The sequence below is a fragment of the Erinaceus europaeus genome, chromosome 21 (assembly GCF_950295315.1).
Source record: "Erinaceus europaeus chromosome 21, mEriEur2.1, whole genome shotgun sequence".
Taxonomy (NCBI): Eukaryota; Metazoa; Chordata; class Mammalia; order Eulipotyphla; family Erinaceidae; genus Erinaceus; species Erinaceus europaeus.
Window position 1 is genome coordinate 25,671,101 of NC_080182.1, and position 27,284 is coordinate 25,698,384.

General features: G+C 40.3%; 1 protein-coding gene across 23 annotated transcripts in view; it reads right to left on the reverse strand.

The window, feature by feature from the left end:
- Nucleotides 1-27,284, reverse strand: part of LRRFIP2 (LRR binding FLII interacting protein 2) — a 122,704-nt gene that overhangs the window by 9,898 nt on the left and 85,522 nt on the right. For 19 of the 23 annotated variants that reach the window (XM_060180583.1, XM_060180597.1, XM_060180578.1 and 16 more), the window contains 6 exons: nucleotides 21,056-21,226; nucleotides 14,757-14,849; nucleotides 11,742-11,834; nucleotides 8,000-8,101; nucleotides 7,592-7,724; nucleotides 5,932-5,981 (listed from right to left, as the gene is read on the reverse strand). In XM_060180583.1, the coding sequence (XP_060036566.1) occupies nucleotides 5,932-5,981; nucleotides 7,592-7,724; nucleotides 8,000-8,101; nucleotides 11,742-11,834; nucleotides 14,757-14,849; nucleotides 21,056-21,226 (642 nt within the window). The remainder of the gene's footprint in view (nucleotides 1-5,931; nucleotides 5,982-7,591; nucleotides 7,725-7,999; nucleotides 8,102-11,741; nucleotides 11,835-14,756; nucleotides 14,850-21,055; nucleotides 21,227-27,284) is intronic. The other 4 variants (XM_060180589.1, XM_060180588.1, XM_007517059.3 and 1 more) reach the window with 1 other exon arrangement.

Sequence of the window (27,284 nt, forward strand, 5' to 3'; positions counted from 1 at the left end):
CAGTTCTCTTTAGAACTGACTACCCTAAAACAGCACACCCATACTGAACATTCCCAACAAAACACCCAACCATATTTATTTAGACAAAAACCCAGACAAACTCACATGCGCAATCATCCCTCAGCTTTTTAGTGCCCTGCTCTTGGACTGAACAAATAAACATACGCGTATTCAGAAAACAGACTTTGCCATGATGGCAGAGATGAGGATTGATTGCAATTTTCCAGACAGCTGATAACCAAGTCAACAAGCCTATAACATATTCTAAGGTGGGCTGGGTGATGGTGCACCTGGTTGAGCGCACATGCTACAGTGCGCAAGGACCCAGGTTCGAGGCCCTGGTCCCCACCTGCAGGGGGAAAGCTTCACAAGCGGTGACGCAGGGCTGCAGGTGTCTCTGTCTCTCTCCCCATCTATCATTCCCTCCCCTCTCCATTTATGGCTGTCTCTATCTAATAAATAAATATTAAAATAAAAAAAACATATTCTAAGGTAACTCCACTATCTTTTAAGTGACCACAGAAATAGAAGCTTAATAAAAATACCAGAAGACAAAAATTCAGAAAATATTTTAGAAAACAAAGCAAAAGAGAAGGGAGGGAAAAACAGGAGAGCAATGAGAAAGTTAGAAGCATCAATCCTGAGGTCTAATGCTCCCATGTCTAAGAAATTAAAAGATATAATGTGGTCTGGGAGGTGGTACAATGGATAAAGCACTGGGCTCTCAAGCATGAGGTCTTGAGTTCAGTCCCCGGCAACACATGTACCAGAGTGATGTCTGGTTCTTTCTCTCTCCTATCTTTCTCAGGAATAAATAAATTCTTTAAAAAAATATTTTTAAAAAAGAAATCAAAAGATAGAAATATAAATTAAAAGATCATGCTTTCTCAAGTGCCTTTATGTCTATTATCATCAATGACACACAGGAAGCATCACAACTCTGAGCAAGTTGACCTCAGCTCTGTAAGAAGCTCCGCCTTTGGGACCAGGACCAGGCCTCTTCATGTCTTCCTTACTCTCCAACAATAGTCCAGATGAGTGTGTAAGCTCATAGTTCCAAGTGGCTTCCCCGCTGGCCCTCCATCACCAGTGCTGACAGGAAGGTTCAGCACTAGGACCAGGTTTGCGACTCCCTTACCGAGGGAAAATCAGCTGGAAATCTCTGCCTTTTCAACAAGCAGCAGATCCTTACTAGGCCAGAGTGAGCTCGGATTAATCTCAGTATCCTTATCACTTCTGCTTATGTCCGTGCTGTCTCCCTCCTCTCCTGCACAAAGCTTCTGAACAACCCCTGCTTTGTCTTTATCTCCTAATTTTCCCCAAAGACCTGAAACAATCCCACTCTGAACTGTCATTCTGTCATCTCAAAACTCACCAACTGATAGGCTCTTCTCTGAGCACTGCCTTTAGTTTACACTCTAGTCAAAACCTGCTCTTCACTGAGAATCCAGTCAGCTCAGCGCTTCTCTAAAACACTGTTTTTCCTCTCCCATAATCTTTCTATCAATGCAAATGAAAATGGAATGTGTCCTCTTACTTTGCTTATTGCTGAACTACCCTCCCTAAAATTTCCAGTTTCTAGTCACATCTCTTCAGACTATAAACTCCAATCACTCCTCACACCTGCCACCAACGCACTCTCCGCCACTTCAGTGCCTGACCCACACTCCCTCAAGACTATTTGTGCCACTTTACGGCAACCGCACAGTCCGTCGGAGTAAAGGACTTTTCTTACGACCAGTAACAGTTGCTGGAACGACTCCTCTCCAAGGATCTTGCTGTGTCATCTTCAAGCCCTTCACCATTTAATCCTGTAGTCAAATGACTACACGTCACTGCTTGATAGCTGTACTAGCTATGTGATTCAGTTTCACATACCTTCTGTTACTACTCAGCTCTTCAGCTCATTTCTCTGGTTCCCAATACCAGAACACCCTTCAACCCACTACACCTCCAATCCACTGTTCCCATCTCCTTTCTACTGTGCTTTCACGTCTTCCTAGCTGACCTTTCAAGCCTCCTGCCCTAACGATTAAATTTTACATCCATCACATTCACTCTTTGCTACACACTCACTCCTCTGCCCTACTGTACTCGTGTGGTTAAGTCCTCTCTCTTTACCCACTCCACACCTGCATCTGAGCAGCTAAGTGTCACTGGAGAAACACATGAGATAAATGCATCCCCATGAATCTCTAAAGTACCAGATGATCTGCTTATTATATATGCTCACTAGAGTGTAAGATCCGCTAGGACAAGGGTTTTGCTGTTCTAAGCTGACTTGTTTGCTGAAATATAACAAGAACCAAGAACAGTGCCTGTCAAATAACGGGCTATACTTTTTGTGAACTCTTACAACATTGGACTGAACATGAGTTCCAAAAAGAAAGAATTTGGAAAACATGAAGAAGAAAATTAGTAAGCTTCAGAACTAGCTTCAAAGATGAGAGTCTAACAGCAAGGAAAACAAATACAAAAATAAACCAATGAGACGACATCAAACTGGAAAGCTGCTGCCCAAGGGATGCTGTACTGAATGAGAGAGGATCCCTTTAGGATCCACAATAAAGGGAAAATACCCAAAGCACATAAAAAGGCCACTAAACTCAGCAGCAACAGCAGCAACAGAATAAATAAATAAAATAACCCAATTAAAAAACAGAACAGGGAGTCGGGCGGTAGAGCAGCGGGTTAAGCGCACGGGGCGGATAGCGCTTGCAAGGACCGGCAAAAGGATCCTGGTTCGAGCCCTCGGCTCCCCACCTGTAGGGGTTCGATTCAAAGGCAGTTAAGCAGGTCTGCAGGTCTTTCTCTCCCCCTTCTGTCTATCCTCCTCTCTACATTTTTCTCTGTTCTATACAGCAACGACATCAACAACAACAACAATAATAACTAAAACAACAGTGAAAAAGAACAAGGGCAACAAAAGGGGAAATAAATTTTTTTTAAAAAAATTAAAAAAAAAATAGAACAAGGATGGAATCTTTACCAAAAAACACATCCAGAGGACCCACAGACATGAAAAAGTGCTCAAAGTCACTGGTTATCAGAGAACTGCAAATAAAGACAACAATGAGATTTCATTTGACACCTGAGAGAATATCACACATTAAAAATGACAGAAGTGTTTGTGTAGATATGAAGGAAAGGAACCCTTCTGCTGCAACCAATCCAAACCTTGTGGGGAACAGTCTGGAGATTTTTCAGAACTCTGGAAATGGACCTACCCTATGGCCCAGCAATCTCTCTCCTGGTGATTTATCCAAAGGAAACAAAAGCATGTACATAAAGAGATCCACGTGTACCTAGGTTCACAGCAGTACAATTCCTTTTTTAAAAAAATTAATTAATTTCCTTTTTGTTGCCCTTGTTGTTTCCACTGTTGTTGTAGTTATTGTTGTTGATGTCGTTGTTGTTGGATAGATCAGAGAGAAATGGAGAGGGGAGGAGAAGACAGAGGGGGAGAGAAAGATAGACACCTGCAGACCTGCTTCACCGCCTGTGAAGTGACTCCCCTGCAGGTGGGGAGCCGGGGGCTCGAATCGGGACCCTTATCCCGGTCCTTGCACTTTGCGGCACATGCGCTTAACCTGCTGCGCTACTGCCCGACTCCCAGCAGTACAGTTCTTAACAGTCAAAACTTGGAAGCAACCTATGTCCAACAACTGATGAGTCTCTAAGATAAAAGTTGTGGCATGTATACACAGTTGGAATATTACTCAGTTGTTAAATAATGAAATCATCCTTTGCCTTATCTTGGATGGAACTTGAAGAGGCATGTTAAATGAGCTAAACTAAAAAGAGAAGGATAAATATCTGATTATCTCACTTAAGAAACAAGGACAGAAAAAAAAAAAGAAGAAGAAGAAGAAGAAAAGAAAAAATGAAAGAAACAAGGACAGAAAGAAAACACGCAAAGTGAAGCCCGGACTGGGTGTGGTGTATTACACCAAAGCAAAGGAGTCTAGGGAAGGACTTGATGATAAGAGTGACGAGAGTACGGGGAGGGACCAGGCAGTGGCACACCTGGTTGAGTGCACACATTACAGTGCTTAAGGAGCCGGGTTCAAGCCCCTGGTCCCCCACCTGCAAGGGAAAAGCTTCACGAGTGGTGGAGCAGGGCTGCAGGTGTCCATCTCTCTCTCTCTCTCTCTTCATCTCCACTTCCCTTCTCAATTTCTGGCTGTCTCTATCCAATAAATAAATAAAGATAAAAAATTAAAAAAAAAAAAAAGAGGGACGGGGATTCTGACGCATGAAGGTGGGAAAAGGATCTAAGTGGGGGTGGGGGTGAAATGTATTTTTTGTTTGTTTGGCTGGGTTTTTGTTTTGTTTTTGATCACCAGAGTTATTACTGGAGCTCAGTGCCTATGTGACAATCTACTTTGTCCTTGGGGCATGTTTTTGTTTTTATAGAGACAGAGAAATTGGGAGGAAGGGGGAATAGAGAGGGAAGAGAGAGGGAGAGATCTAGGGAGACAGGCTGGGGGAAGGGTGGGGAGAGGGTGGGGAGAGATGGGAGAGAGTGAACTTTACCATTTGGGAAGTTTCACCCCCTCCCCAATAGGTAGGGATCTGGGGCTTGAACCTGGGTCCTTGTGCATGGTAACATGTACACTCTACCTGGTGAGCCAGCACCCACTCCCTAAGAGTACTCTGTAGACACCTGTCACGAGGAGATGGGAAATTGTTACCGTGTCAGCAACTGTACTATAAACCATGAAGCCCCCACAATAAAATAAATGAGAAGAAGGAGAAGGAGAATTCTCAACAGTATTAATAGGGGTATAAATCCAATAAAGTAATGAATGCAAAAAACAGATGAAAGAAGCGTTCACAACACAGAATTCTGTATATGATCTGTTTAAGTAAGAGGATAAAATGAGAACATCTTCAGGTCACGAGGTCAGGAAAAACCTACCACTCATACACCCTTTTCTCAAAACATTACTCAGAGGTGTACTAAACTGAGAACAAAGACAAGACGAGGAAGGCACAAGACACTGCAAGAGTGAATCCAACCCGAACCACAGGCAGGGGAATCTCTAGAGGATGAGGAAGGGTGGCACATCTGTGCCGAGGGAGCAAGCCGGTCGGTTCACAATGAGATGAGTCAGATGCTCCAAGAACCTGAAAGACAGAGCTGAGATGCATCTGCAAACACTGAGTGGACTTACACTCCTAGCTGAGGGACTGCAGCTAAATTAGGGAGAAACACAGAAACACAAGCAAATGAAATGGAAAGCCACAACAGTGACTTTAGGGGAAATAAAGAATTCGGAAAAAGATAAAAGGCAACCACAGAATGGGACAGGGCTCCACTGCCAGCAGTATTACAGAGTCCTAAGAACAAAAACAGGCTGGAACTACATGCTCTCTCCTGGGGTGGGGTTATATATGGGTGTGATGGGGACAAGGAGCACTTTTCATCTCCCAACGAAGGATGCCAAAGTTCCGGGTTCTGTCCCCCACACGACTATAAACCAGAGCTGAGCAGTGCTCTGGTAACAGCAACAGCAGCAGCAGCAACAACAGCAAAAGGTGGAGGGGATGTCTAGCACAGAACCAAAACACATGAACATGTCATACAAACATAGCACGTAGCAAAGACTTGGTTGAAAGAGCCAAATAAACAATGTCTCGGACAAAAGCAGAGGAGGCAGGGCAGGGCAGAGAATCCGTGTTTTCATAACAAGCTCCCTAGAACTACTTGAGTCCTTCAGTTATGTGCCCCATATCTATTGTTTAAGACTAGTAAAGAAGTAGGCAAAAATCTGAATTATATTTTTAGTCTTCAAGTCTTACCTGAGTTCTACTATCTGAAATAAGCACATTTCTCTCTTTCCTGTACATTTTGGCTTGACAACATTTTACTCTGTGATGACGACACAATCAACATGACCACCCAACAAGAAGAATGCCTTTCTTTACCTGTGACAGCAGCTCTTCCTTTTCTCCAGCAAGTTTCCGTAGCCTTACATCTAAAACAAATGAAAAGGTCTGTAAATTAAATTTGTACTGATGCAAATAAGCAACTCAAAAGTATTTTTCTTTCATGCTGATAAACAGCAAGTCTTATCTGACACACGACTTATAGCTCATGTCAAAGAAGAAGGGAAAAAAAGAGGAGGAGGAGGAGGAGGAAGGCAGCCTTAATTGTTAAGGAAAAGTACTTAATTACTCAACACATTTCCACACAACTGGTGCTTATTGGGGACACTAAATACATTTGCTTCCAAGGGCATTGATTTCTCATAAAAAGGGGGGGGGGGAAGAAAGAAGGGAAGAAGGGAAGAAGGGAGGGAGGGAGAAAGAGATGTTTTTCTATTGCATCAAAAATTTGCAGGCTTTCACCAGTGGAGAGAGGACTCAAATGTCAAGGGCACTCTTAGAGGATTATGCCTCCAAGAGGAAAAAACAAAATATGTGAGTGAGGACAGGAGTAAGCCTGGCAGTACGGGGAGAGAAAGCTGGAAGAAAACTAAAGAAAACAGGAGATATTCAGGAAGAAGCAACAGATGACAAAATTGGGGTGGGGGTAAGGGGTCAAGGGCTGATTAGTCAAGGGCTAATCAGAGGCTTGGAAGATGCTCACTCTCAGCTGTGATGAGGGCTGCTTCTTTCCCAGTGGACAGTAAATAGACTCCTTGGACTGAAGTACCTCAGCAAGCAGCAGCTGCCCCCTAGTCAGCACTCCCACAACCAAGCACGCGCACGGTGTAAGTCATGACTGCTTCAGCACCTTGCGAGCAGGCAGAGGGAAGTCGCTGAGAGGCGCCTAGCCCTATACTCACTCCAGGCTGCAGAGCGGTCAGTGCCCTTCCTCGCCTAGTTAGCATGCTGCGACTTATCAAAGTGCTCTGCAGTGACATTCCTGGAACTCTGTACATCAGAAAACGTGCTTACTGACATATAAAAAACTGTTCAGCTTTCCAGTTTATATTCCACTCCTTCAGGAAACTTGTATGTGAAAACGAGGTGAAAAGAGAAAAGACCATTTTTCATGAGCTAAAATGAGCTGGTTATATAGTATTTTTCTTCCTCTAGAGTAAGATTCTTAGCCGAGGGGATGAGAGGCAATCTGAGTGTTCCTGAGAGATGCTCAGAAGCTCTGTTATAGAAATACACTTAAGATATACTTCTCTGATATCTATCTTTTCGATAATCTGCCTCTTGCCCAAAGAAATGTGGTGACAAAGAAATAGAGAAACTGGGTTAAGCTGAACATAAAAGCAGAAGCTCCTGGAAAACAAACACATTTGAGAAGATCTCAACCAACCCACGTTCCCTGGAGAGAGTAAGCTGGATGATTTCCTCGCAGAAGGGTTGTTGTTAAGTGAACAAGCAGTGTAGAGACTGACAGGGCTTCTCTGCAGGGGTTTCAGTTACACACATGGCCTTAACAATGGCCCAGATGTTGGATTCCCAAGGTCAAGGATGTCTCAACACAGTGTGCTCAGATTTCTTCCTGTTAAAGAATCTAGACGTGGTTCGGGGATCTCTGTGTTGTAGTTGTTGTTTCCCAAGATGGACACACTCAAAGTCCAATAGGGCAACATTAGTACAAGTCACATGACAACCAGTGTCTTACCTAGTGGTCCTTCTCCCGCTGACTCTAAGACTTGAGCAGCTTCCTGAGACACAACAGTGATGGCTCCAACCACTGGCTCATGACTGACGTCACCGTTGGGAGTGCCATCGGGGATTATGACTAAGCCATGTTTCTATGGTAAAGAAAAACACGATCACAAAAGATGATCCACACAGAAACAACATGCTCTCTGAGGTAACTGCAGCAATCTAAGCTTGCCACAGGTAAAATCTGGTTAAAACCAGCTACAGGGAATACAGATCTGTAGAAGAAATGGAAGGATTTAAGCATACCAAATCTGGACTGAAGACTGAACACTGTGGTTTGGTTTCAGACTGGGAAAGATGACAGGACAAAAGGAAAAACAAAACAGTTAGAGACTTGAGCTCCAGGCTGATGCTGACATACCTCTCCAGGGTTCACTGTCTCCTTCAGGTCTGCCAGCTCTTCTCTGAGCATATCTCGCTCATTTCTTAGGCAGACAATGGATTCTTTTTGTTTCTCTAGGGCCTGGTTTTAGACAGGGTAGCAAGGGAAAAAATGGCACAGAAAAAAGAGCAAGTGAAAGGTAGCAGAGAAGTACCTCATTTAAATAAGCGAAGATAAAGGCATTCAAAAAGCAAGGAAGCATTAAAAGTTAGAGAAACCAGCAGTTAGGTATGGGAGGAAATACAAAGTTATACAGATACACATCTCCAGAGTGAGTTTAAATAGAAACTGGTTAATCATGCTTCAATACGGCAAACCATGCTTATCATAGCAGGCTGGAAAACAAATCATTCCCATTTGATGAAAAGGGCAGAAAAGGCAGTTGGCCCAGCAGTGATAGTCAAATGAACTCTTCCTTACGGACCTCCGTAGTCTATTTTCATATGACGAATCCACTGCTCCTGGAGGCCATTTTGTTCCCCCTTTTGCTGTCCTTGTTGTTCATCGTTGCTGTTATTATTACTGTTGCTATTGCTATCATTGTTGTTGGGCAGGACAGAGAGAAATGGAGAAAGGAGGGGAAGATGGAGAGGGGGAGAGAAAGATAGACACCTGCAGACCTGTTTCACTGCTTATCAAGTGACTGCCCTGCAGGTGGGGAGCTGGAGTCTCAAACTAGATTACATTTTATATGTAATTCCAACTTTATATACACTGTACTTGTCTTAAATCCATTCACAGATCAGAAAGTTGAGGCTCAGAGACTTTTGGTTGTTTCTGTTTTTTGCCCAAAATCACAGCAAGCAGCAGTCAGAAATCTAGTGACTGAGTCACTGTCTGCTTTGTCCACCTATGGGCACCCCTTAGGCTGCGTTTTTTTTCATGTGAGCCAGGATGGTACTGGACCGCGAGTCCTCACATCTTCATACTGAGTGCTTCTAACCCCCTTTCAACAATATAGTCACATCATATGGTATGTCTCAAGTTAGTCTGCAGATTAACAATGAGATCAACATACTGCATTTACTCTAATACTTCAGCCAGATATTGACACTTCATTACATTAGTAATAAATGTGACATTAGGAAAACACACACACACACACACACACACACACACACACACACACACACAGAGAGAGGCAACATTTTCCCATGTGTTGATTTTGATATCTGCTGGACTCAAATCTTTGGTTATTAGTATTTAGGTGTGTAGTTAGGTCATTCACAGTTCACAACATGCTTTATGAAACACCACCAGCAAATATAAAAGATTTCTTAGGAACAGACCAATCTGAATCAATTTGGTAGGGATGCTACCAAATGTTGGTAAAGCCATTTGAACCTCTTCCACATCTTAAAGAATAGGGTCTTATTTTTACTTTTGGACTTTTTAATTTCATCTTCCCATAATTATGGACGGGAAAATAAAATATATCCTGTAAGTTCTTTTACTTCACCACAAAGTTTTCAGACTTTAAAAATACCTACTAGTTGGACCAAATATATTCACAATGGGTATTTAATCTTCCTCTTTATTGCCTGACCATATAACTACCACCTTTATGTTTGCATTCAATAAATAGCTTTTTTTTTTTTTTGGATGACTAAGTACATGCCTGTGGAGAGCTAAATAATCATTAACCCCTGGCCTAACCTCAAATTCTAATGTTAAGACCTGAAGGATTTATGTATAACAGGTTGAGCTTTCTGGGTAAGAGGTTAATTCTCCGCATAACCAGACAAAAGTACAAATATCTTTAGTCAAAATGGGGAAGGATTCTTGTGCTGGGTTATAGAGAGACTTATCTTTCATATATCCTTATGCTACAATATATGGCATCTGCCCTTAGTATTGCATGGGGCTAGTGGCATAACTACTTTGTAAAAAAACAAAACAAAACAAAACAAAACACCAAACTGTCCTGATCCCCCATACCAAACTTTAACAGAGAATAATGGTCATGTTCCTTCACCAAGATAATAAATGTAAACCTTGAAAATAAAGTCAGAGATGTGTGATAAAAGAACATAGATGATCTACTAGAACTATTCCTTGAAACTTTTAAAATTCATAATTACCTCAACATTTTTTATTCAAAAATAAGTCAAAGGAATACATTATTTCATATCACATGGAAAGAAGATACCACCTCCCCCCCCAAAAAAAAAAGAAAAAATGAGATAACCACTTACTCATTCAAAACTTAAAAGTCAAATGATTCTATCTTAACTATCAGCACATCTTTCTAGCAGAAAAAAGAAGTCTTATTTTGAATAGCTATTTTATTGAACTGAGAAGTTTGGAGTTTTCTAAGTACAAAAAAGATTTCAGCTTAAAATATTAACAAAGGCTCGGAAAATAGTGCCATCAGTAAGTAGTAATAGAGGACTTTCATGCCCAGGTTCAACCCCTGCCACCACTATAACACAGAGTTGAACAGTCTTCTGGTTAAAAAGAATAAGAAAAACAGAAAACTAAAATGCTAAAAGAATCTACCATATTAACTAAACATAAATTTATGCTAAAGAGAAGTAGGGAAACTCTAAGAAGTCCATTCTAGATAGTGACCAGATTTGAACTAAGCTTTACTGGTTCCTAGTGTCATATTTTCTTTCATACCATTTTAAATGCAAGTAAGAATTTAAAGTCAGCAACTTAAAACAAATTCCTAATGAAGCTGACCATTTATAATTCCAGGAAGCTCTTCTACCTTTGAATGGACTTTTAAAATTAATCTATAAGAAATTCTAAAAAAGTAGCCTTATTGTTTCAAAAATTGTCTAGCAAATTCTTCAGAAGAAAGTCTTTTCTATGTGTTTCTTAATGAGAGGAAAAGGTCCTTGGAAACATGAAAAAAGCTGGATATTGGGTTGCCCCAAACAATAGAGGGAATAACCTAGAAGATTTCATATCCAGGCATGTGTATTGCAGTTGTTCTTGGGAATGTTTGCCAAGTATCATCTCTCCCACCTAACCTCATGCAGATCATTTTCCCATGTCCTTAGGCAAGGGTGTTCACCTCATTATTTCCTCCACCATAGCTCTTCCCTGACATGGTGAGCCTCTAAGAATAATGTAGAGAACAAATGCCAGGAGTGGGTGCTGACAATCAAATGTTACATGGGATGAACTAGCAGAAATCTGGTCAGCCTCCAGTGTTACGTATAATTCACCTAAAGGGCTTAGCAGAAAAGCAGTGAAGACTCTTTCCTTATCTGGGCCCCTGCTCTAGGGAGTTACAGGGTTATAATTAGAGTTGACATCATGGTCTGGCAGCTCTGGTAAATCTTACATTCCTATCCACTTCCGTAATTAAACTGATTTTAATCTCATTCTACTTTATTCACCAAGGATTTATGGGATGCTAATAATTTTCCTCCCATCCCACTCCCTGTCATCTTGTTACTTATCCAAATTCTTGCACTGTAGGAACTCTGATCACTAGCCACAGAGTTTGAATTAAATAATGCCCCTGGTGGCTTTTGGAATAGAATAGTAAGGGAGAATATAGACTGACTTCCTTAAAGCGATACTTTGAGGTTTCACAGGCTAAGAGCTGGCTGGACAGAGTTCATTCCAGGTGTAGTATATTATGCATTTCACAATACATAAGTGCTGAAAATCATCAGGACAGATTTTTAGAAATCTCTATGTTAACTGATTGGTCTATTCCTCGGCAAGGAACTTTGGATTAGTGCTTGATTCATTTCATTCATACCCTAATGTTTTTATCTTTCCAAAGAAGTGTCTCCTGAAGGTCAAACACCTCTTTTGTCAAGCTGTCTATTTTCTGCTGCATGTGCTGCTTGTCCTGGAGACAGAAAGGGCAAGACAAATAATGAAAGAGCAGAAAGGAACAAGAGAGATTCTAAAGGGACGAAAACAGGACAAGATGAAAACTGACAAAGAAACAATAAAAGGGAGAGTTTGTGATGAACAGAAAAGCAAGAGTTGCTTGCTGAATGGAAAGATGGCATCCAGAGTCTGGTGGCCATGGCTCTCGGTGGCGTGCCACTGTGACAATCAACAGGGGGACCGAGAAAATGGTTCCAACCGCAGCTATGTGGCAGCAAGCCAGCTGGTCTCTGTGTAGACAGAGCTCCACATATGTACTCTTCCTTTGATAACTGTCCTTTCCCTCCCCCCAAACAAGGAACAATTTACATTTCTAGAGAGAGAGAGATTCAAGTGTGATCACGAACAAACAAGTAATAGTTTTGAACTTTATTTTTAAGTACCAAGAATACAAGAGGACCATATCTCAGCTTAGTCATTTTGAGTTTATAAAAGTACAATCTGTGATAGTAAGATCATAAATTATAAATGAGTAGTCACATCAGTTTTTAGAAAAAGTACAACTCAGCATCCAGCAACTTCTGAGCAGGCGAAGAAGCTCAATTAATGCACTCTTAATGAATCATTACCAGGTTTTTTCCATTCGTTTATGATCATCATCCCTTACTATTAACATGTTTCTTGTATCATGAGATTTTCAAATCTAAAAACCAAAAAGTGTGGCCAGGTGGTGGTGCACCCAGCTGACTGCACATGTTACAGTGTGCAAGGACCCGGGTTTGAGCCCCTGCTCCCCACCTGCAGAGGGAAAGCTTCACAAGTGATGAAGCAGGTTGCAGGTCTCTCTCTGTCTCTCTCCCTCTCTATTTGCCCCTTCCTCTTGATTTCTGGCTGTCTATATCAAATAAATAAAGATAATAAATTTTAAAAAAAAGACCAAAAAGTTGGGGAATGGGTTGTGGTGCAGCTGGTTGAGTGCATGTTACTGTGAGCAAACATCTGAGTTCACGCCCCTGCCCCCCACCTGCAGGGTGTGAGCTTCAGGAGCAAAGAGGCCGAGCTGCAGGTTTGTGTCTCTCTCTCCCTTCCGATCTCCCCTTCTCCTCTTAATTTCTCTCTACCCTATCAAATTAAGAAGTAATATTAAAAAAAAAGACCAAAAAGTTATAATATTCAAGATGTTCCAATGATACATAAAGTTTAATATTAACATCTAAGAGATGTTAAAGAATTAATCCTAAACATGAAAATTCTCAAAACTGAAGATTTATTAAAAAGTTTATACACGAAGAATCCCGGACCTTTAAAAATAACTATAGTAACAAATCACAAATATCAAGCATTATAGTCTTTTTTAGATGTAATCATCATATTGAAAACTTGGAAAATTCTAACTTAAGCTACTGAATTTCAGAAGCAACTTCTACATTTTTATTATTCCTTTCAAATAATGAAGAGGAAAAGTATATGCCTCAATTAGAAAAAAGGACTAAGAAATGGCTGGTATACTGACACACAAAAACTCAAGAGGACAAGAAACAAGAAGTAGAAGTAGTCACATTCTGAAGTACCAGCAGATACAGAATTGAATAAGCTTCTTGCCATATATGGAAAAGCTAAAACTAGCGCAACTCATTCACATGGAATTGGATACATACAAGAGTTATCTGTATCTGCATTGAGAATTCACAAATTCTGTTTTTAGAAGGTTATGTTCAATTCAACTATTATGAGAAATGAAGAAAACAACAACCAACAAGCAAAAAAACAGAAAAAAAAATTTTTTTAACTAAATGACTTTTAAGTCATTTAAGTCAGAGAGAATGAGATTAAATAAAGAAGAACCACGGGGAAAGACAGAATGAGGAACAGAGCCACGAAAGTGACTCAGTGGTAGAGCCTGGGCCTTTAATGCATAAGGCCGTAGTTTTGATCCCAAAACCACACGAGAGCAGCAAAGGTAAAGCAAGTAGAACTCTGTGATGTTGGAGAGGTGCTTTAGTGTCTGTCTTAGAAAGAAATAAAGTGGGGCAGGGGGGTGGCACACCTGGCTGGACAAACGTTGCAATGCATGATGTCCCAGGATCGAATCTCAGGCCCCTGTCCCCGTTTGTAAGAGGAAAGCTCTGCAAGTGGTGAAGGAGCTTTGCAGGGCCTCTCTCCCTTCTCTAGTACCCCCTTCCCTCTCAACTGCTTACTGTCTCTATCCAATAGGTAAATAAAGGTCAAAAACATTTTTTAAAGTAAAATTAGGAAGTCGGGCGGTGGCGCAGCGGGTTCAGCACAAAGACCGGCTTAAGGATGCCGGTTCGAGCCCCCGGCTCCCCACTGCAGGGGAAGTCACTTCATAGGCAGTGAAGCAGGTCTGCAGGTGTCTTTCTCTCCCCCTCTCTGTCTCCCCTCCTCTCTCCATTTCTCTCTGTCCTAACAATGATGACACCAACAACAACAATAATAACTACCACAACAATGAAAAACAAGGGCAACAAAAGGGAAAATAATTATATAAAAAAATTAAAATTAAAATAAAAAAAGTAAAATTTAAGCCAGAGAGGTAGCTCAATGGTAGACTGAATGCCTGGTGTCAGTGAGGCACCATATAAGAGAGTGAATCAAAGAGGTAGGAGTCTGAGTGAGCAGTAGTGTGAATAAGCAAAATGCGGTTAGCAAGGCATCTCCGTGAGAACCCTAAAAGCCAGTCTTCCTGATTCACTTGCATTTCACCAACACTAAGTAACCACTGGATGTACTTGAGAAATACAGTAAGACATCAGATTTCTTTCCCACCCAGACCCCTCCACCTCAAACACACACACACACACACACACACACACACACACACACACACACACAAAACTCAAGTTCATATTTATATTTAGTTAAAACCCGCAACCTCAAAAGGAAAGAAACACACATTAACAGAAGTTCCTGGTCATACCTCAATGAGCTCATCTCTTTGTCGCAGGCCTTCTTTAAGTTCATCCATCTTATGCTGTAGCACACTGCACATGTGTTTCTGCCTTTCTAGCTCCTGTTATTGATAATAATAATGAAGAGGTTTACAATCAGATTATGTCCAAAGCTAAACAACTATAATGCAAAACAAAAAAACAAAACGAAACAAAAACAAAGAGAAGCCCAGGAGGTTCACAGTGGGTTGAACATCTGACTTGCAAATATGACGACCTGAGTTTGATTCCCAGCATCTTACATGCCAGAATCATACTCTGGCTCTTTCTCTGTTTTTAGTAAACTAATTAATTAATAAACTTTTTTTAAACCACAGAAGCTAAATTGGACTGTGTCCAGACCTAAAAGATTTTTAAAAATTAAAAAAAAATTTTTTTTTTAAAAACTGGGTTGTAACATGTAGAAGAATGAAATTGAACCACTTTATCTCACCAGAAACAAAAATCAACTCCAAATGGATCAAAGACCTGGATGTTAGACCAGAAACAATCAAATACTTAAAGGAAAACATTGGTAAAACACTTTCCCAACTACACCTCAAGGACATCTTTGATGAAATAAACCCAACTGCAAGAAAGACTAAAGCAGAAACAAACCAATGGGACTACATCAAATTGAAAAGCTTCTGCACGGGAGTCGGGCGGTAGCGCAGCGGGTAAGCGCAGGTGGTGCTAAGCACAAGGACCAGTGGAAGGATCCCGGTTCGAGCCCCTGGCTCCCCACCTGCAGGGGAGTCACTTCACAGTTGGTGAAGCAGGTCTGCAGGAGTCTGTCTTTCTCTCCCCCTCTCTGTCTTCCCCTCCTCTCCATTTCTCTCTTTCCTATCCAACAACAATGACATCAATAATAACTACAACAACAAAACAACAAGGGCAACAAAATAAATAAATAAATAAAACAAAAACCTTTAAAAAAATTAAGAAAAGCTTCTGCACATCCAAAGAAACTATTAAACAAACAGAGAGACCCCTCACAGAGAGAAGATCTTCACATGCCAGACATCAGACAAGAAACTAATCACCAAAATATATAAAGAGCTCAGCAAACTTAGCAACAAAAAAGCAAATAACCCCATCCAAAAATGGGCAGAGGATATGAACAAAACATTCACCTCTGAGGAGATCCAAAAGGCTAACAAATATATGAAAAACTGCTCTAGGTCACTGATTGTCAGAGAAATGCAAATTAAGACAACATTGAGATACCATCTCACTCCTGTGAGAATGGCATACATCAAAAAGGACAGCAGCAACAAATGCTGGAGAGGCTGTGGGGACAGAGGAACCCTTTTACATTGCTGGTGGGAATGTAAATTGGTTGAACCTCTGTGGAGAGCAGTCTGAAAACTCTCACAAGGCTAGACATGGACCTTCCATATGATCCAGTAATTCCTCTCCTGGGGTTATACCCCAAGGATTCCATAAGACCCAACCAAAAAGAGGTGTGTACTCCTATGTTCATAGCAGCACAATTCATAATAGCTAAAACCTGGAAGCAACCCAGGTGCCCAACAACAGATGAGTGGCTGAGAAAGCTGTGGTATATATACACAATGGAATATTATGCAGCTATCAAGAACAATGAACCCACCTTCTCTGACCCACCTTGGACAGAGCTAGAAGGAATTATGCTAAGTGAGCTAAGTCAGAAAGATAAAGATGAGTATGGGATGATCCCACTCATCAACAGAAGCTGAGAAAGAAGATCTGAAAGGGAAACTAAAAGCAGGATCTGACTAAATTCAAAGTAGGGCACCAAAGTAAAAACCCTGTGGTGAGGTGCAGCTTCCTGGGCCGGTGGGGGTGGGGGGTGGGTGGGTGGGATGGGACATAGTCTTTTGGTGGTGGGAATGGTGTTTTTTTTTAAATTTATTTTTTTAAATATTTATTTTATTTATTTATTCCCTTTTGTTGCCCTTGTTGTTTTATTGTTGTAGTTATTATTGTTGTTGTCGTTGTTGGATAGAACAGAGAGAAATGGAGAGAGGAGGGGAGAAAGACAGACACCTGCAGACCTGCTTCACCGCCTGTGAAGCGACTCCCCTGCAGGTGGGGAGCCGGGGTTCGAACCGGGATCCTTATGCCGGTCCTTGTGCTTTGCGCCACCTGCGCTTAACCCGCTGCGCTACAGCCCGACTCCCCAGGAATGGTGTTTATGTACACTCCTAGTAAAGTGTAGTCATATAAATCACTAGTTAATTAATATGAGGGGATGAAAATTAATTGTATGTCTCGAAGTTTTTAAAACACAGACTGAGTCTTTAAATATATAGGCTGTGTATTTGATAAGTGGACTCTCTCAAAAGCCTAGACGAAGTAGATCAGAAGCAACCAATGGCACAGCTACATACAAGATACTGGGTACTATACAGCAAACCCTAACAAAAGGACTTTTCAAAGTTAACCCAATGTGATGATAACATTAACTATCCATTGTCTTTTTGAACCCTAAGACAGCAGGAACCTCACATCTCCACTATAGAGCCCCTATTTCCCCCAGTCCTGGAACATTAGGATAGGGCCCACTTTCCCGCATGCCTCTCCCAATCCATATCAAATAATATTGCATCAGCCGATCACAACCTAATCAACACAACAATTGCCACCTCAACATGCTTCAGCTCAGACTGTGTCCAGAGACTTCATGTGTGGAATGACAACCCTTCAGCTTCATTACTCGGGTGAGACCTTTCCTTTCATAGCATTCTCTAATTCCATCCCAGGTGGATCACTTTCTAACAAAGTCCCAAAACCTAGATATACACCAGGTTCTGTGAGAGAGAGCATATGTTCACACGTATCCATAAACTACTGCAAAATATATACCTGAAAGCAGAAGTACACTAGAGTTTGCAGTGAGTACCCCCCTAACACTTCTTCTCCACTATTCCAACCTTTGGGTCCATGATTGCTCAACAATTTGTTTGGCTTTGTATGTTAACTCTCTTTTCAGTCACCAGGTTCCAGATGCCATCAGGATGCCAGCCAGGCTTCCCTGGACTGAAGACCCCACCAATGTGTCCTGGAGCTCCGCTTCCCCAGAGACACACCCTACTAGGGAAAGAGAGAGGCAGACTGGGAGTATGGACCGACCAGTCAACGTCCATGTTCAGCGGGGAAGTAATTGCAGAAGCCAGACCTTCCACCTTCTACAACCCACAACGACCCTGGGTCCATGCTCCCAGAGGGATAGAGAATGGGAAAGCTATCAGGGGAGGGGATGGGATATGGAGATTGGTTGGTGAGAATTGTGTGCAGTTGTACCCCTCCTACCCTATAGTTTAGTTAATTTATCCTTTCTCAAATAAAAAATAAATTTAAAAAAAGAAATTTTTTAAAAGATTAAAAAAAATTTTTACATTTATTTATTATTGGATAGAGACAAGGAGATATTGAGGAGTGGAGGGATATGGAGGGAGAGAGACATCTGCAGCCTTGCTTCACCACTTGTGAAGCTTTTCCTCTGCAGGTGGGGACCAGGGGCTTGAAGCTGGGTCCTTGTGCAATATAATATGCACACTTAATCAGGTATGTCACCATCTGGCCAGACTCAGAAGATTATATGAGGAAAATTCAGACAATGTAAATTTTAAATTCACGGTTAAGTATCTATAAAGCTGCCAGCAATCAGAGACTGTTTAATGGGCACAGAGCTTCACTTATGCAAAATGTGAAGTTTTGAAAATTTGCTGTGCAGGAATGTGAATATACTTATTAATATGACTAACCTGTGCCCTTTAAAACGGTTAAGGTGATACATATTTTTTTTTACTTTTACCACCTTTCAAAGAAAAAAAATAACTTAAAAAAGTTTCCTAAACATTGAAATTAAAATGTAAGACTGTACCTATGCATCCAGTTATTAGCAGAAGTACACAGACTTATTTCAAGTTACTTTTTTTTTTTTGAAAGCGACTGATAAGGAGGGAGAGTGAGAGTGAGTGAGTGAGAGATGGGGAGGGTAGAGGGAGGGAAGAGAGAGGCACATGCAGCACTGTGTCACAACTTATGGAGTGTTGTCCCTGCAGGTAGGGACCTGGAGCTTGAACCCAGGTCCTTGGGCATGGTTATTATGTACACACCACTGGTGTGCCACTGCCTGACTCCTCAAGTAACTTCTAAAAACTACCGTTGGACTGCATGTACATAGCCATCTTCCTGGCAAAATAATAACCAAACTAAACAAAAAGCTTCTAATTACTTCCAGTAATTATATTGTTGGTGGCAATGTTGGTATTGCTATCCTGGGCAGTATGGGATAAAGCAGTGAGAATAGAATATAACATAATTACTATCATCTCCAATGGTTTTGAAAGTGGGGAATGGTAGTGTGGGAGAAAGGAGGTAGACACGCATAAAACAATCACTTCAGTAAGAAAACTTGGAATTACCAATGTAAACTCCTAATACATTTTGTCTCAGAAACGTAACTGTTTATGTACATAATTGCTAGATATATCCACCAAAAGGGCCTGTGATCAGTTACTGACCAGGCAGTACGAGCAGCCCTGGTAAACACACTACTTGAATAAAAGAATAAGGTCTCCTTGGACAAATGGCCGAGTCTAGTCTGGAACAGGAAACTTAGCAGATGAGCTCAGAACACCTTTACTGTACTAGATAGCAAAGAAGCTACTGAAATCAATTAGTCTTGTGTCAAATTTTCTTCAAAAATCAACCTAAAGTTTGAATTCAAAATTTCATAATTCTATTTTTAAAAGAAAGCATATAATTGATCACTATAGGATAAGGATGATGCCAGACATCAAGTCCTTCTTTTGAACACTTGGCAAATAAAGCTCTATCTCACCTTTACCACCAATGTAAACTGTCTCATCTGATCAATATGAATTTCTCTTCAATAATGTACTTATTTAATTTAAAAAGTGCACAGGAAATTGAAAAAGAAAACCTGTGGAATTGGAAAAAATATTTGAAAATCAGGCCTCTGACAGTAGACTTGAATTAATAATATCTAAACTCTTCCAAAATTAAGAATAAAAAATAATTCATTTTAAATGGATAAACAATCTGAATAGACAATTTGCCAAATATACGATATACAAGTAGTCATTAAAATGTAAAAATGTACTTGAAATCTTAATGATCAGAAAAATGTGAATCTAAGCCATATCTGACAAGAAGGTTAGGAAAAAGAAAAATCAATGAATAACAAGCTTTGCAGAGAAAGGAAAATATCAGAAGTCCCATAAACATAAAATGCTACAATCACTTTGAAAAATGGTCTGGCACTCCTCAAATGATTAAACAGTTACCACATAGCTTAGCAATATCACTCCTAAGTACAGACTTAAAGGAAAGGAAAACATAAAACCACACAAAAACCTCTATAAAAATTTTTATTATAGGGGGCCTGCCTGGTGGTGGTGCACTGGGTTAAGCACACACATTATGAAGCGCAAGGACCTGCACAAGGATCCCGGTTTGAGCCCCTGACTCCCCACCTGTAGAAAGGTCACCTCACAAGCAGTAAAGCAGATCTGCAAGTGTCTATCTTTTTCTCTCCCTCTCTATCTTACCTACTTTTCACTCTGTCCTAACCAAAAAAAAAAAAATGGCCACAGAATTCATAGTGCTAGCACCAAGCCCCAGTAATAACCCTGGAGGCAAAAACAAAAAAGTTGTATTATTATAGCAATACCTATCATTAACTTTTATACACACACACACACACACACACACACACACACACACACACACACACACACACACACACACACACATATATATAGCTTTTTATCACAGCACTGTTTAGCTCTGGCTTGTGATGGTACAGGGGATTGAACTTGGGACCTAGGTGCCTCAGGCATGAGAGTCTGTTTGCATTAACCATTAGGCTATCTCCCCTTTGTTAACTTTTTTAAGCTTACAGTTTCTTTAAGGCATTATTGAATATAAGAAACTTACAGGTTTTTCAAGTTCATGATGACATAAAATTTTAAAAATACTATTTTTGATACTTAATCTGAAAAGACAGATGCATTTTCTTCTGGCTCTGGGGGCTTGTGCATGTGTGATTTCACCACTCCCAGGCTAATATTTTCTTTTGGGGGTAGGGGGAGATAGAGATATCACAACACTGAACTTCTCACAGCCAAACAGCACCCCCCCACACACACTGGTACTGGGTCTCATACCCAGACTGAGCAAACAGTAAAGCACAGGGCCTACAAAGTATGCTAGCTTGGGGCCCTGGCTGTTTACTTTCTGAGACAAGAGAAAAGCATGACATAAGATGGGCAATTACCTTTGATTTTTCTTCATTTTCTCTATAAAATTCTGCCATCTGTTCCTCCTGCTCTTCAATAACATCCTTGAGAGTGTCTACCTGGTAGATCAAATTGTTCTTCTCATTGTCTAATTGTGCATTGGAAACCATGGCTTTCTTGTATTTTTCTTCCACTTCAGACAAAGACTCCTAAATGAAAGTCATAGTCATCAGAAGGACATCTAAAATAGGTTCACTGTCTATATGCAGTATAACAGGAAATTATAGCATTGGCACAAACACATGAAGATGCATTTTTGCAAAATACAAGCAGTTTGGGGAATTCCTTGTTTAGTAACATGCACATACAACAGAGGGACAATAATAAGCCAATAATGCCACTATAAAAACTATGTGCTCTGCTATTCAAGAAAACAAAATCAAGCAGAAATGTAGCCGCTAAAAGATGAAAAGGTATGCGAATGACATATCCTTTTTTTGTAAGTCATAGCGTGAAGAATCATCGGTGTTTTTAGAAATGTTATAGTCAACAAGTTGGTGTTTAGAATGCAGCAGCACAACAAAAGACAGCCTCTCTTTATACAAGTAAACTTCATACTCATTAGAGGACTGCATTTCCTTTCCGTGCTCTCCTGTTCACATACTACTACTTAATGCAAACGTGTGGACATTCTAGTAAGCCTTGAAATTTGAGTCACTTTAAATAAAAAACAATCATTAAAGAAGGTATCACAAAATGTCTGAAATTTTATATGCTTATAAGTATTCTGCCTAAAATAGTTTAGAAGCCTGATTTTTCAATAATTTTATCTAAGTGGTAGATGACTACTAATGACTTTAAGTGAAAAAGAGGAAGATTTCACACATAAATAACTTTTCAAAACACTAATACAAATGCTTAACAACTCAGACAAATGAAACAGACTCTTACACTGATGCCCAACTGATTTTTAACAAGAGTGCCCAGACAACTCAATGAGGGAAGAATGTTTTTTTCTAACAAGTAGACTGGGGAAGTGGTATATTCACATGCAAAAGAATGAAGCTGAACTATCTCACACCATACACAAACATCAACTCATAAAACAATCAGGTTTAACTGAAAGAGCGGAAACTAATTTTAAAAATTTTTAAATATTTATTTATTTCCTTTTTGTTGCTCTTGTTGTTTTATTGTTGTAGTTATTATCGTTGTTATTGGATAGAACAGAGAGAAATGGAGAGAGGAGGGGAAGACAGAGAGAGGGAGAGAAAGACAGATACCTGCAGACCTGCTTCACCACTTGTGAAGCAAACCCCTGCAGGTGGGGAGCCAGGGGCTGGAACTGGGATCCTTACGCCAAGTGCACTTAACCTGCTGTGCTACCGCCCGACTCCCAAGAATGAAAATTATTTTCAGACTGTGTACAGAGACGTCAGGCATGGAATGCCAATCCTTCACCCTCATCACTCAGGTGAGACCTTTCCTTTCATAAGATTCTCTAATTCCATTCCAGGAGGTTCACTTCCTAACAAAGTCCCAAAACCTAGATATAGACCAGTTCCTGTAAAATAGAGCATATGTTCACATGTATCCATAAATTAGGGCAAAATATATACCTGAAAGCAAAAATACACAATAGTCTGTAGAGAGTCAGTATCTAGGTTCATAATGAAATAGTGTCTACTTAGACTTAGATACCCTCCTCACCTACTTCCTATTATAGTTCTCTCACTCACTCCAAAGATAACGTCATCAAAGCAAGGACTACAAAAGCTGAATAAGGGCAAGAGACTGGCATACTTTAACGATGACTCTTTAGTCACTATAAGGCTATTCCATCAGCTGGGGCCCTAACTGGGGAGTCCTGAGATTCCCAAACAGACTTCATGGGCCTAGGACTTGAGTAAACCCCTCTCTCCATTGTTACTGGTCATTTCTATCAGTAACAACAAAATAGACCCCTTTGTGGGCCCCCATAGAACATTGCCCTCAACTTGGATCAACAATGGTAGAGAATGTTCCATCCTCTGAGGGGAGGATGGACAACATACTCTATGCTACACCTGAGGAAGATGGGTCCTGATATTGGGGCAGCTTGGAAAATTCCTACTCATGACCACAGAACGTGAGCTCATCAGATCTAGAGGGATGCAGAGGTCAGACAGGCTCCTAAGCTAATTATGGTCCCCAAATCACATCAAATCGATGGGGTTTACAGTCAACAATATTTATACCCCTTTCCCATATTAGGGAGCTACTCTCTTCCCTGATCCAGCTTTCTGGTCCTTTTTCCAGCCATGACATCATCTCCCCAGAGAATAACTTGGATCCACTGTTATATCAGATATCAGGCTAAGGGGCAAAAAGAAAAAGGAAAAAAAAAAAAAACTAGTATAGCCACAGACCCTTTGGAATTTAACTAAAATATGTCTAGTTGCTATCTACAAAATGGATGGGGCCCCCAACTTTTGATCTGCACTATTCCAGCCCTTAGGTCCATGATTGGTCAACAATTTGTTTGGCTTTGAATGTTAACTCTCTTGTCAACCACTAGGTTCTAGATGCTAGCATGATGCCAACCAGACTTCCCTGGACAGACCCAGGGAAGGACAAGACCCAATGTGTCTTGGAACTCCACTTCCCCACAGCCCTTCCCCACTAGGGAAAGAGAGAGAGACAGGCTGGGAGTATCGATCAACCTGTCAACACCCATGTTCAGTGGGGAAACAATTACAGAAGCCAGACCTTCCACCTTCTGCATCCCACAGTGACCTTGGGTCCATACTCCCAGAGGGCTAAAGAATAGGAAAGCTATCAGGGGAGGGAATGGGATATAGAGTTCTGGTGGTGGGAATTGTGTGAAGTTGCTCCCTTCTTATCCTATGGTTTTGCCAATGTTTCCTTTTTATAAATAAAAAAATTTTAAATAAATTAAATGACAATTTAGAGTGAAGTGTTATGATTTTAGCAACGGTTTCTTACATGATTCAGAAAGCACTGTCAATGAAAATTAAAACCCTGTGCTACAAACAATGCTATCAAAATAAGAAAAAGAAAACATAGAGATGGAGAAAATTTTTATAAATTTTATAATAAGATTTGTATCTGGATTATTTTAAAAAACACATTAAATTCAATAAAAAGACATAATTAAATTTTAAAATTGACAAAGATTTGAGTAAATATCTCTCCAAAGAGGACACACAAATGTCTAATATGCACAAACATACTCCATATCATAAAGCTTCACAAGTCTCTCTTTCCTCTCTATCTCCTTACTCCCCTCTCAATTTCTCTGTTTCAACCCAAATAAATGAATACATATTTTTAAAAAATACTCCACATCATTAATAATTAGGAAAATGCATAACTAATCTATAATGAGATAACACTTCAAATTCACTCAAATGGATACAATGTATATTTTTTAAAAAAGAAACAGGATCACAGGTTTTGCTAATGATGTGGGGAAAAAAAACAAAATAAAACAGCACTCTCATATTCATTTCAATACAACATCATACATTGCTTTGGAAAATACTCTAGTAGTTCTAGAAGAAGCTAAAACTAAGTAAGCCAGCAACAGTATTTCTAGATAACTACTAAAAAAAATGTGGAAAGATGAGCCAAGAAGTGAACAACCTGATTGAGTGTGCACACAAGGACCCGGGCTCAAACTTTGCTCCCCACCGTAGAGGGGAAGCTTCACAAGAGGCAAAGCAGAACTGCAGGTATATCCCCCCCTCCTCAATTTCTCTCCATCCTATCAAATAAAAAAAAAAAAAACGGGCTGGAGGAGAATGGTCACCTTCTAGAGAGGTGGATTTATAGTGTAGGACACCAAGTAACAGTGACAGCCTGCTGGCAAAGAAATTATATATATATACACACACAAAAAAAGCAGACGGAAGATATATGCTAAACTAACACATGTACACAAATGTTCACAGCAGCAGTATTCATAATAGTTAACAGTTGAGTCCAACCTAGTAATACTGATATATAAAATGTAGTGTAGAATAATAGTTATTAGGGAGTCGGGCTGTAGCGCAGCGGGTTAAGCGCAGGTGGCGCAAAGCACAAGGACCAGCATAAGGATCCCGGTTAAAACCCCGGCTCCCCACCTGCAGGGGAGTCGCTTCACAGGCGGTGAAGCAGGTCTGCAGGTGTCTATCTTTCTCTCCTCCTCTCTGTCTTCCCCTCCTCTTTCCGTTTCTCTCTGTCCTATCCAACAACGACGACAACAACAATAATAACTACAACAATAAAACAACAAGGGCAACAAAAGGGAATAAAAAAAAAAAGAATAATAGTTATTTAAAAAGACTATGTGTGTTATATAACATGGGTGAATCTTGAAGATATTATACTAAATAAAGTTATCACAAATGACAACAAATCATTTGATTACATTTACATGAAATGTTTAGAACAGAAAAATCCAGAGGGGAGTCGGGTGTTAGCACAGCGGGTTAAGCGCAGGTGGTGCAAAGCACAAAGACTGGCATAAGGATTCTGGTTCGAGCCCCCAGCTCCCCACCTGCAGGAGAGTCGCTTCACAAGTGGTGAAGCAGGTCTGCAAGTGTCTGTCTTTCTCTCCCCCTTTCTGTCTTCCCCTCCTCTCTCCATTTCTCTCTGTCCTATCCAACAACAATGACATCAATAATAACTACAACAATAAAACAACAAGGACAACAAAAGTGAATAAATAAATAAATATTTAAAAATTAAAAAAAAAAAAGAAAAAAAAATCCACAGAGACAGGAAGTAGATTAGGGTTCCTAGGGTTGGGTATAAAAGATGACGATGTCTTTTGGCTTTATCAAAATGTTCTAAAACTGGGCTGTGGTGACCACTGTACAACTATGACATTACTAAAAACATTGAATTGTACAATTTAAACTAGTAGAAGTTTATGTATGTGAATCACACACACAGACATTTAATAGTGCTTTATAAATCATAACTCTTACCAGACATCATTTACAACTGCATTGGAAACAAATATGATCAACATGAAGATTATAATCAAAATTATCTATATACATATTTTTTTTTCTAATGCAGTGTCAGGATATGGAATCAAGAGCCTTGTGCATGTGCAATACCACTAGGAAGAAGTAAGAGAGACACCAAAGCTTTACTCCACCACGCTATCTATGGAGCTGCTATGATGCAATGCATCAAAACCAGGATAACATACACAGTAGTTGTGTGCAATACCCTCTGAGACAGACGACCACTGCATAATATTTAAATATAGCCGTATCTCACATAACACAGACTTTGGAATGACTCTGACTCATTTTAGAGACTAATAGCGTAAAAAGATATCACAACTCAGTCCTATATAAACTGGACATTACTGTATGACTATCAGGATTTAAAAGATTTCCATCATCAAATAATAGAATATGACATCTAACACAATAAATCTGAAATTTATGGAATTTACTTTTCTTTTAAACCACACACTACAGAATACTGTGTTAAATGGAAGTGTCAAGCTAGTTCAGTCTTTTTTTTTTTTAATTTTTATTTATAAAAAGGAAACACTGACAAAAACCATAGGATAAGAGGGGTACAACTCCACACAATTCCCACCACCAGAACTCCGTATTGCATTCCCTCCCCTGATATCTTTTCTTTTCTTTATCCCTTTGGGAGCATGGACCCAGGATCATTATAGGGTACAGAAGGTGGGAGGTCTGGATTCTGTAATTGCTTCCGCAGTGAATATGGGCGTTGGCAGGTCGATCCATTAATTGCTTTCACTTACTTTATATAGTTAGTAATACTCATGAGGAACTGGTTTTACTCAAATGCAAATAGGCATTGATTTCAGTGTTAGTTCCAGACTGGCAGCAGTAGCATTACCAGAGAACTGGATACTAATACAAATTTTCAGCCTTATCCCAGACTCACTGAATCAGAAAATCTGGAAACAGAGTTCATCAATCTGTATTCTAATCAGACTAAAGTGATTCCAGACAGAGGACAAGTAGAAAAAGAAAGCACCCCAAAGGCAGACATACTTAATGAGAAAAAAAATGATGTAATGGCCTAGCATTCTTTTTCAGTAAGATAGGTATACAGAATACCATGGTGCAGGAGTTGGGCAGTGGCGCAGTGGGTTAAGCGCACATGGCGCAAAGTGCAAGGACCAGTGTAAGGAACCCGGTTCAAATCCCCAGCTCCCCACCTGCAGGGGAGTCCCTTCACAAGCGGTGAAGCAGGTCTCTCTCCCCGTCTTCCCCTCCTCTC